The following is a 12,433-nucleotide window of genomic DNA, read 5'->3' on the forward strand; positions in this document are numbered from 1 at the left end:
TTAAGAATGCAGTATGCTGTGCATGCATGTTCATGGGATAGCTTACCCAGATGACTAACTGTATTTGCCAACATATGCAACCCGAGCACCCTGCGTGGAATACTGCATCCCATAATGCATTGCAATGAACCTGACCTACTTTGGTGTCCCAACACTGTAGCCATGTCGGAATTCACATACTTTGGGAGTGTGTACTGCATTTGTTGAAGAACTTGCATATTGTCCATTTTAGAAAGTACTTTTTTCAGTAGGTGTGTTTGAATTAAACATTTTCGAGTGTTGTTTATATGAAAAAATATTTAAAGTTCCTTTTTTGTCAGTGACGGATAATGATTTGTTGCGCACCTTTTGATTGGAACATGCATTCTGAACCACGTGGCAATGTTTTGCATAAGGTTGTGTTAATGTAATTACATTCCCGGACTTGCATCATACTGGAACGTGGGCGTTATTCCGTGACCTGAAACTATGACATACTGTGAAAATAATTGACTCTGGTTTTGTTAAACAAGTACAATTTACTTCCAAGGAACAGCTTTCTTGGTACACTGTAAACCCTAATAAATTTACACATTTAAGTGAATAAACTCCCATGTTCTGATTTTGGACTACAAATGCACGTTAATTGCTCTTAACTTGATCTTGAGGATGCTAACTCGTTCATTTTGTACACATGACACAACTTGAAATGTTACTCTTTGGCTGAACTTAAATTTGCCATGTAAGCTCAACTGAAATAATTCAAGTAGAGGGAAACTGCCTAGATTGAACTAGCTAGAACTAGCTAGTACAGTGAATGCTAGCATGCTGAATGCATGCTAATTGAAAACATTATGCTTTGATTGGCATAGCAATTGCTCAGTGAGTAAAGTAATGTACTGTAGAACGATCTTAAATTGTACCTGTCCTCAATCTGAGCTCAAGCTCCACTATTCACCATAATGGTAATCCCCAAAAATCCACCATAACAGAAGCTCTTCTAAAGAACACAACAAAACATTAAATGCGAACAAGTCTCGCCCTTTACATTCATCTTGCACAAAGACACATTAAATAATTTGTTTTAACATTTACTCTCCCTGTCGAGTGCCATGTAAAGCATGCTGGGAAATATAAATCAGTTTTAGTTCAATTTGAGTTCCTCTAAATTTAAAGAGACAAGCTCATTAAACTCAAAACAATAAAACAATTCAGGTTACTTAAAAGGTGTCAGTTTCGTGAAATCACAAGGAAGAGAGAGTTCTAAATACGCATCAAGGTTAATTTATTTGAATGAATTTGTATGATTTAATTTTCCCTTCTCAAAACAATTTATTATTTTGAGCATTAGGGTTTATGGTGTACCTATTGCATGTACGCTCTTATTGCACATAGAGCCACTTGACTTGTGATTCTCATTTAAAAATAATTATAATTATGCATTTTTAATCTGACATCTCCTCAGCTCTTGTAAGATTATGGGATAGTAAAGCATCCAGCGGATGTGCCAGATGTAGTTGGTATTATCGTCCTGGTATTTTTTGCATACAGTTTTATGAATACTGAAGATTCGGACATACTACTCATTTGAAATCCTGCCTTTTGCATACTATATAGGGAACTATGCATATTTGGACACAACACTTGCAGTGTAGACAGCTTCATTGATTTATATTAGGAGCATCTGGAGGACTCGAAAGAACACATCCTACGTGTCCACACTCTAATCCTCTCCAAAACAATGTTGAGCTCTGTTGCAGCACTCTGTATACTCCGATTGCAAGGTACAGAGAAGACGCCATAACTAATCACAATTAATAGTCCCCTTTTTTGCACAATTTTGAAGTTACTGTGCTTTTGAATAGTGTGAAATGTAACTTTCCTAATTCAAGTTACACAATTATTGTGTTGTCTTGATCGATCATTGCAGTCACTTCCAAGTACTCAAGCCCATTCTTTGTTCTGCACCTTTAAAGATGCACTCAATAATTTTAAGTATGTCAAAGTGGCTTACATTGACTTACACTGACACCTAGTGGCCTGGATGCTGCATCATTCAAACACTGTAGTTTACAATGTATGGTAAACCAGGATTAATTTAAATCATGATTTAAAGTGTCCAATAACAGGGCAGTTACTGAGATTTAAAGGTGCTGTAAGCGATTTTTATTTGTTCATGGAAAAGTATGCAAAAAATGTTCCTACTCCCTTTAAGATATTAATGAAATAAGTGTCCTGTGACCGCTGTCGACTTTGTAAACGGCAAACATTGATGCTTTTCACCTGTCGATCGTTTAGCTTGTTCTCGTTTTTAAGCGGATCATTGAGGCTATGATTCATAAAGTTTGTCAGTTGTGGGCACTATTGTGCCACTGTTGAATTTGACAGCCACAGAAACAAACAATCCTGCTGTTTTGCTTGGTTTTTCTCTCAAAATTATCTTTGGAGGGTAATGAGGGGGCATGGCTAATTCAACTGCTCAGTCACGTGAAGTCTTCAGAACGCTAAAATCGCGTACAGCACCTTAAAGCGAGTACTATTTAGCTAGTCATGTGATGCTAACATGGCAGCACCCATGAGGTGCCCCTGTCCCATGTAGAATAAGAGAATAAAAGGTTACTGATATGACTGAGCTCTTCATCTCACATGAGTGGTCATGCTTTTATACACACTGTATGTTTCAAAATGACTTTTTAAATGAGGAAAAAAATTACTGAGTGAACCTTTAAGTGCTGCGCCATATGCAACACTGCTGAAGTCACTCTCGTTGGTCCCTGCAGTCACAGATCTGTGGGGAACGCTCAGTAAAACTTGAACACATAGGAGCAGCATTCATTCTCTCTATGCATCTGTGCCGTTCACATTTTACTCTACAGTAATCCAAAACTCTATAAATATTGATTAAGCCACCATGGGTAAGGAAGACTTTTGATCTTAAATATTGTCATGCTGAATATATACATGAATAATGTAATGTTTTTTTTTTTGTGTGTGTGATTTCTCCATAAAAAAAAAATAAAAAGAGTGCTTGTAATTTAGCAATTGCTTTGCATGAGTGTAATGCCTATAATTTGTTGTACCTTTTGTACTGTAGAAAAAAGTTCTGCCATTTATTTTGATCAGATTTAGTTTTGACACTGAAGTTATTATCTTGAAAAAGCTTTGAGGGAAAAAAAAAGGAAAAATCCTGGGAGCTGTATTTACCTTCTCGTTATCTGCTTTCTGCCTTTGTTGCGCAATTTTGTGTGTGTGTGTGTGTGTGAGAACGGTGGCATTGTGTGGGTGGGTTCAGGGACACTGTAATCTGCCCTCACTCCCTCATAGTTAAAATAAGCTGCGTTGTCACTGTCTGCGTCATTTTGGTCTTAAATGGACTGTCCCTGCTCTGATTGTTGGTCTTTCATTTTAGAGTCATAAACTCACTTCTGTCTTTTTCCAACCTCTGTTTGACAGATCAGCCCTTCAGAAGTGACTTTGTTCATGGCGTTCTTGCAGAGAACTGAAGTCTACTGCTACGCTCAACATCCACAATCTTAAACCAGTGGAGAATGCTTGGCACGCTACACACTGACCTGCACTGATCTCTGGATGCACATAGAATCTGTTCACTCTGCTGCCTGTGGTTCCACCACCCAGAACTCCTCGCAAATCTAATGGGGTGATCTTGCCTCTCTGGCTACATAAAGCCATTAAAGAGAGGATACACGTCTTTGGGAATTTGAACATCGAGGAATCGTACTGTACAGTGTTTTAATCTCAAATAAATATCTGAGACTGAACACCGCAGTGAAGAAGACCCATTGGGTGAATTTGGTTGTAAACGGTTTCTTTCAAAGTTTGGACTCTGAATTGGAGGCGTAACAATGGCTCGGATGAACCGGCCGGCTCCAGTGGAGGTGTGTTACAAGAACATGCGGTTCTTGATAACTCATAACCCGACAAACTCCACTCTGAACAGCTTCTTAGAGGTAAGAACTTTTAGAGATGGACTAATAATGAGTTTGACCAATATATATTTTTACCGATATTCACACTTACTCCGTTAGCGAAATCAGTTCCGCTTAATGGTTATTGTACACCTAAACATAAAAGTAATCGGTATTGCTTTTGTAGTTAAAAAAACTATATTTAGGGATGTCAAAATATCGATATGTCTATTATTGGTTGACACATTATTTTCTCAATATATTTTTGATGCAGCAGTATATTCAAATGAGCCAACATTTAAATTAGAAACTCAATTTTGTGCTTTCCCATTCACTCAGTTGGCCATCTGTTTATCAGTCTGGTGTAATAGCGTTGGGAGACTACAAGAGGGCGATACTATTAACTGAAGCAGGTCACGATCACACACACACAAACACACACACAGGACGAGCTGATGTGGCACAGGAAATTGCAGTCTAAAGTTATGAAGGTTTTTGAACTTCAAGAATTCACATTGATTTTGCAGGTTAGTGAAACTGGTGTAACTGCGCAAACTGAACGATTAGAAATGGCGATGTTGTATGTATGTAGCCATGAGTGGGTCTTTTATTCAAGCTGTCAAACCACAAAATGACATACTTGTAACTGAAAATACATTGTGTAGACTCTATGTATGATACATGTTCACAATAGATCATCCAGTGATGACTAGAATAGGGTTAGAGTGGTATGGTATATCACGGAATGAAAATGTATGGTTTCATACCATGTACATTTGCTTATCTACGGTATTGAGAAAAAAAAAATGCAACCGGACGGAGAATCTCATCTCCTTTCCTCCTCGACTGTCTGTCAGGCTCGTAAACTTGTCATACACATGCCGTGGAGAAAATGTCAGAGAGAAGTGAGGCGAGGAGTCTGACATAAGTGTGTGTGTGAGTTAAAGCGGTGTTTCTCAACTGGTGGGTCGCAGGTCTATTCGGACGGGATATTGTTGTTACATGCTATTTTATTTTTTATCGTGTTTATTAATCTGTTTATTATTATTATAATTCTGTTAGCTTTCTTATTTATTCTATTTATTTTATTATTTTCAAAAGGGAACATATTTTACACATACTTACATACAAGTTACAATTATAATAAAGCGTTTGTTCAACCAAAAAAAACAAAACCTTCCATTTTCACTCCTTTTAAGGGTCATTGTAGTAATAATAATAAAAATAATAATTGTGTAATACCGTGATCATTTCTGAGATGTTATCGTACTGTGAAAATCTCATACCGTTGCAACCCTAGGCAAGAGTAAATAATCTTTGTCCTTTTGATAATGATTTGGGTTGAATTTAATTGAAAACTATGCAAGATGAGCTCCGTGGTGCTGTGGAATGTTGATGCTGAGCATTGGCCGTGTGTGCATACCTTTTGTAGAAACAAAATAATTGTTTTGAATTTTAGAACACGTAATGTCATGCGCCAGATGCGGCCGGTATTCTGCTGCTCACACTTTACCAAAGTTGTGTTGAGAAATATGCTTGAAGAGACAAAGACTATTGTGCAAAGGGCAGCCCTATTTAAATCTGGAAAAAAATCATGATATATATTGATAATCATCTGGAAAATCTTCAAATTATCAATAAAAAAGTAATCGATCCAATGCCTAATATTGGTTGATCTCTAGAACTTTCACTCTGAAAGTTACCTCGATACAAAACCCTGTATGTCTTCTATCTCTCTGTGCAAGTATTTGTGCAATCTGTTCCCTGCCACCCTCCTCTTATGTATTCGTCCCTCACTTTAACACATACACATTTTAAAGTCATGTCCCATCTTGGCTCACATGGGCTCACATCTATCTTAAGACAACTCCACCATCACATGGCCCACTCGATGTTATCTTGCTGTGTAAGTGTGCATGAACCAAAGAAGCTCTAATGATAACAGCACATCCACAAAGCCTCCGTTGCCATGGAAACCCATGCCAGTGCTCCTGTCACATGGCATGGATGAGGGACAGAGTGTGTTCACAGGTGGCTTACCTCTCGTCCATTAACATAATTGTATATGTATTTTAATGTATTTTGAAAAGAGCAAATACATAAGAGCAAATGATGATTGCTGTCCTTGTTTTGTAAATTTGGCTGTGCCATGTTTAGATTGCCTTTCTCTTTCCATCATGCATCAGGATCTTAAGAAGTATGGCGCCACGACGGTGGTCAGAGTTTGCGAGGTAACCTACGACAAAACCCCGCTGGAGAGTGATGGAATCACAGTAGTGGTGAGTGCACAATATCTTGATGACTATTTCAGAGCTAATATACAGTTATTTGAAGGGGTTTATTTTGTGTTAATAATAGGGATGCACCGATCCAATAACTGTATCGGTATCAGCTCCGATACGGAAACTTTTAGACGGACCGGGTATCACAAGCCTGATCCAAATCTGATATTGTGTGCTAGTCATGTTTGTTACTGTCAAGCTCCAAAAATGACATAAAAGAACCATTAAAACACCATTAAAGTAGTTCATATGACTCGTGCATTTTATTCAAAGCCACTTGAAGACGTGCGATATCTCTGTGAATCACAAAAGGCTGTTTTATATGTGTATAGAATGCACTTGCAGCTCCAGCGCGTTATTGAATGCCGCTTCACTGTTTACACAGACACTCACGGCAAACATTTTTAGCCTTGATGCGGTGCGCAATATTTGAGTGCTAGTAACAAACATCTTGGATGTAGATGCTCAAAAGTTTGGTTCACTTATAATAATGCATTTAGAATAGGCACCAGTGGTGCATTTTACCCGAATTTGAATAAGAAGCTAATTAAACTACTGTGAACTTGCCTACAAACAGACACTTACAGGACTTCCTGGAGAGTTCAGAATGTCAAAATAAAAGCGTGAGGGTTTAAAAGATAAAGGTGCACGATTGAGATATATTACTATTATAATATATTATTATTTGTTTTAGAAACGATAATATGTTTACGAATTATAATAATAATTAAGTTGAATGGGTTCCAAAAAATAACTGTGTGAATGAAAAGTGAGCTGATATCTTACAACTAAATTGAACAAAAAAGAATTCTGAATCCTTTCAAGTCCAGATACAAGTTGAAACAAGTTTCTACTGATGACTTGTACTGGAATTACTGTTAATTTTGCTGCTACATTATCTGGTGTACTAGTTAACAATGTTTTTCTTAATAAGCTATACATTTATATTGAAATAATGTGTAGATTGAAGTTTGATTTTCTTAAATATTAAAGAGCACACCCAGTTAGTTCCACACAATAATGTAAAGATATTCTAAACTGATTATGCAAACAACAACACTGGTATCGGATCGGTATTGGCTGATACTGAGATTTCCGATATCGGGATCGGAAGAGAAAAAGTGTTATCGGTGCATCCCTAGTTAATAACTGCTAGTGATAGGCTGATATATCAATCAGCTGATATTTGTCCATTTTGAGATTATCATCATTGGCCAATAACTATGCCCATTTGGCAGATTAACAGAAGGTGTCATTCCACCTAGTGTCAGTTCCAAAATCAACTGACATCCTTCTACATGGATAACAAGCATTTTGTGTTTCAAAACTAAAGTAAATGCACATAAAATATGGATTTGATTTGTAATTGTTTTGTTTGAGAAGAAAGGGGTAGAGGAGCGAAATGAGAGACCTGAAACTATGTCAGAAATCGGTTGGCTGGGACAATGGTCAATTATGAAATTTTAGCAGTCATTATAAAAAAATATTTAACTGCATAGTGCTGCAATTGACCAATCAGCATCAGGTTTTCCAGAGACCCATGTACAAAATCATGCTTCTTTTCACCATTTCTGCCTTTAAATTTGAAATGAGTAAACGCAAGACCCCCCCCTGCTCTGGTTCGCATAGACATTATTTGTAAGTCTTCTGCAAAAAGTGAGACAGGTCCCCACAGACCCCCTTGACCCTATATACTCTCTCTCACACACACCATCTTCATTATAGAGAATGTTCTCTTCCAAGCAGCCACACGTGTTTCTTATTACAATCTTCAATGTTTCACAGTTGCTATGGTAGCTGCAGAGCCTGTTCTCTCCGTGTGGCCTTCGATTCGGTCCCCGCCCACCTTCCCCCACCACCCAACCTTTCTTTTATACTTTTCCTTTTGACTTTCTCACAGCAAGTATGTAAAGTAAGAAGAAAAACAATGCAAGCTGTTGCATAAGTCCGACTTCACTGCCTGCTGTGGATTTGAAGGACACACTGGCTGCTCGGCACACCTCTGCAGTCCCACAGCCAAGTTCTCCAATGTTCTGTTATTTGCCAAACTCAATAATTCAAACTAATACAACACCTTTTTATTTTGCCCTTCAGAGAGGTTGGTTGCCTCTTACCTACAGTGAATAAGACATCTGAATGAAGATACAATGGCAAAACAAATTCTGAAACATGTGTGACGCATTGGATGCCAGTTAATTGGGTACATGTTTTACGGCAGAGCCATTCAGCTCCAGTCTTGGAGGGCCACAATTAGGGCTGGGCAATATAACATTATATATCATGCCGACGATATAAAGTGTCAACCGAGATTTTGCTATATCGTTTATATTGCGATAATTAATAAAAAATCCATGTGCGCATTATGGGCTTATCTATCAGTGGGCAGGGCTTCACGTGAGACTGAGAGAATTGAAGAAACATGGACATGGGTTTTTCCAGCATTGAACATTTTTATGCTGCCGCCCAAGCAAATTTAATTATCTTCATCGCGCATTTCGCATTTTAAAAGTGCGAAATATTCTTCTCATCTGACGCGCGAATGTTTCACGTGACTGTGGCAAGCGCTGTCTCTGGAGCTTCAAGTCCAATATCGGAGTCCAGCAGGCTTTCCGATATTTGTGCTCCAGACAGAGCCAGGAGAGCTTAGAGCAGAATCAATCACGCTACTCAATAATTTTTGACCCAGGAAAACCCCAAATGGACAAAGAAGTCACCACAGAATGAGACGACTCCCAAACAGGTCAAGAAAATGAAGAGTAGCTTGTTATTAAATCAGGTGCAACATGTGCAGAGCAGAAATCTGCAAACTGTTTTGGACAACGATAATCACTGCTACATGAATGATGCATTAGACAATTACTTGCATCCATGATTTACACCCTTATTTTATCCAAAACGAATGTTTGTTGTTGATCTCCGCAGCTCTAGAAAATGAGTCGCATTGTGGCACTCAAGGCTGCAACATGTAGGAGCATTGGACATCAGTTACTTGGTTTTTGTTTAATACCATTTTATTTATCTAAAATGCATGTTTGTTGTTTTTGTCTGCGGATCACCGGATGGTGAACTTGGTCATCTAGCACATGAGTTGAATGTTGCAAGACTGCAACATTATGATGCATTAAGCCCAAGGCATACATCGGTCAGACAGATGCCGAGCGTCCACGTACAAATCTCATCATCAGTAGAGTGCGTAAGCAGCCCAATTTTTCTAACTGCGTGTTTTTTAATGCACAGAATGTGCATGTGCCTGGAGTTATTTGCATTAGTTAGTGGGTCTTCGAGGTGGCAACACTTATATTTGAGCCATTGCTGTCATGAAGAAGCACTAGATGAAGATGTAATTGCTTCTTAACATCAGGACATGAAGGTAAAAACAACAACGGTGGATGTGCAACTCAGGAACGCATGTGTGAAGAGGTCTGAAGATACCTGCATTTGTATAACTTAAGTCTGAAGGAAAATAAAATGGGTCTAAACTCTTAAAGAGAAAGTCTTGTATCTCCTAGCAGTCATGGCATGCATTTGCCAACTGCCTGTGTGTATGCACGCATAGTTATATGGAGTAAACTTTGACAAGCTCACGTTTCGCATCAAAATGGAAGTATACCTAGAGCTTTAGATGTCAGTTACTTGTGTTTGTGTTTTCTTGCGTTCGTGTTTTACGCCATGGTTTTATCATGACGCATTGGACATCAGTTATGCCATGGTTTTTTACTTTCATTCATGATTTTATCATGTCACATGTTATGTCATATACTTAAGTTTGTTTTTTACAGCATTGTTTTATCATGATGCCTTTGACGTCAGTTATTTGCGATCGTGTTTTACGCCATGGTTTATCATGACGCATTCAACGTCAGGTACTTGCATTTTGTGTTTTACGACATGGTTTTATGATGATGCATTCGACATAGGGTTGGGCGATGACCCCTAAATTGGCAGTTGACGATGTTGACAGTAAAACATCGCGATGGACGATGATATCGTCGGTCGGTCGGTCGGTGGGGGGGGGATTATATAATTTCATATAATTTTCAAAAATTATATGAAAAATTATAATTTCGTTATTTTACTAACCCAACTAATGACTCGTCGGCGCTTTATCAGTAGGTTGCACGACACGTGAAGCATTTTTTTTTTTTTTTAGCTTTCACTTAAGAAGAGTTGTGCACTATTTAAATACTATTTTCCACTTAAAAACTATCATTTCATTGTTTTACTCACTGATGAGCAAAAGGTCGAGGCAGAAATGACCATGTACCTGCAGGAAATGGCCATTGATGGGGAAGAGGACCCGCTGACTTGGTGGAAAACGAACGACAAAAGGTTTCCGTTCATGGCAAGATTAGCACGGAAATATCTGTGCATATGCTACCAGTACTCCATCAGAGCGGGTCTTCAGCACAGCGGGTAGTGTAGTTACTCCAATCCGCAGCTATTAAAACCAGATAAAGTGAATATGTTGGTATTTCTGGCCAGAAACATCTAAATTTAAACAGGGTCTATGGTGAAAGATATTAGACTTCTTTACGCATTTTTTCGCCATCCGTTGCAGAGCTATTCGATTTTGCATATTATTTTTTAAACGTTCATTTGTGTAGTTCATATGACCACTTTAGAATATTTCAATAACATAATTTATTTTGTAGCCTGTGCTGAAGTTAATTGTGCTGCTAATTATAAGTGAAATGTTAATGCCGAGTTTCGGTCTGAGTGTTGTCCCGTTTTCTTGTTCTTTATTTGTTGTTCTTCTATGTTTTAATAAATGTGTGTTATTCATATTCACCTTGTTTCTTTCATTTGATTTGACATTATGGATTTATGGCCAAGGAAATTTTTCTTTAAAAGTATTAACCAGACAAAAGTTATTTGACGTTCGCTGGTCTGGGTTTATCTTAAACTGCCGCTTCAGTGTATATAAGAGCTATGTGACAATGAGCAAGATTTTCTGAGACACTACAACTACTAATAATTAATTAATAAAGGCTATTTTCTTGTAACCTACAACATAAAATATTTTAATCTAAATGTACAGTGTAAGACATGTAAAAAAAAAGACAAGAAGATAACAATGTGAAGATCAATATTTGTGTAGCCTGCCTGACACGGTATTTTCACAGACTAACACGTCACATCTCTGGCATATACTACAGTATTTAAAATAGCATATATGCATTAGTTATATTCTCAATTTAATTTACAGAGCAATCCCTGCAAAGTTTTTAGGTTAACTATAGAAGAGACTAGGATTAGTGAGTCACACTAGCAAGACTCGCAAAAGGGGGCGTGGCATCACGATGGTGGCTCTACATCGTGATGTCGGTCAGCCATCACGATGGACGATGATAACGTCCATCGGCACAACCCTAATTTGACATCAGTTACTTGCGTTTTTATTTTTACGCCATAGTTTTATCATGACGCATTCAACGTCAGTTACTTGAATACATGTTTTATACCAGCGATTTATCATGAGTTAATGTTGGCTTCTTGAGTTTGTGTTATACAACATGGTTTTAACATGTTTAATTCAAAGTCAGCTACTTTTGTGTTTTAAGTCATCATTTTTATCATGGCACAGTGGACGTCAGTTACTTGTGTTTGTGTTTTGCACCAAGGTTTTATCATGATGCATTTGACATCAGTTACTTACATTTGTCTTTTACACCATTTATTTATCTAAAATATATGGTTGTTGTTTTTGTTCAGCTCCATGGAAAGCTCACAAAATGTCATTCATTTTGCACAACTTGTATGTTGCAACAAAACCTAGATGTTTGACACATTGGGCTTCAGTTACTTGCGTTCGTGTTTTACGCCATTGTTTTATCTAAAATGCACGTTTGATGTATTTATCTGCATCGCCGTGGTGAGCTCCTGAAATGTCAGTCATCTGGCACACGAGTTGCTGAGAAACTTTGCGAGGCAAAAAACCCCAGTGGGAGCAATCAGCAGTGTTATGCTTGTTGTTTGGTGTGCATATTTGTGCGAGCACCTGCAACAAGGGAGTAAACTGTAAGCTCCCAGGAGGCGTGCACATGCCGTGCTGCACCCTTCTAGATCAGACCGTCTGTACAGAGATTCATGCGAGCTTGCGTGTTTTAGCAAGTGATCACTGTACCTAATTCTGGAGTCCTAAAGTAGGCCATGGTTGTAGGCCTGTCACGATAATTACTTTAACAACTTATCGTACGATATATGGACATGGCCTCTAATTTTTGCTGACCTCGATATTGCCCATTG

General features: G+C 38.1%; 1 protein-coding gene across 1 annotated transcript in view; it reads left to right on the forward strand.

Moving 5' to 3' along the window:
* The window catches only part of LOC127620321 (protein tyrosine phosphatase type IVA 3-like), a 44,116-nt gene that overhangs the window by 21,223 nt on the left and 10,460 nt on the right, over positions 1-12,433 (forward strand). Inside the window, exons 2-3 of the mRNA XM_052093518.1 lie at positions 3,433-3,947; positions 6,092-6,184. Coding sequence (XP_051949478.1) covers positions 3,843-3,947; positions 6,092-6,184 — 198 coding nt within the window. The 5' untranslated portion in view covers positions 3,433-3,842. The remainder of the gene's footprint in view (positions 1-3,432; positions 3,948-6,091; positions 6,185-12,433) is intronic.

This window comes from Xyrauchen texanus, chromosome 26 (genome assembly GCF_025860055.1).
Source record: "Xyrauchen texanus isolate HMW12.3.18 chromosome 26, RBS_HiC_50CHRs, whole genome shotgun sequence".
NCBI classification, from domain to species: Eukaryota; Metazoa; Chordata; class Actinopteri; order Cypriniformes; family Catostomidae; genus Xyrauchen; species Xyrauchen texanus.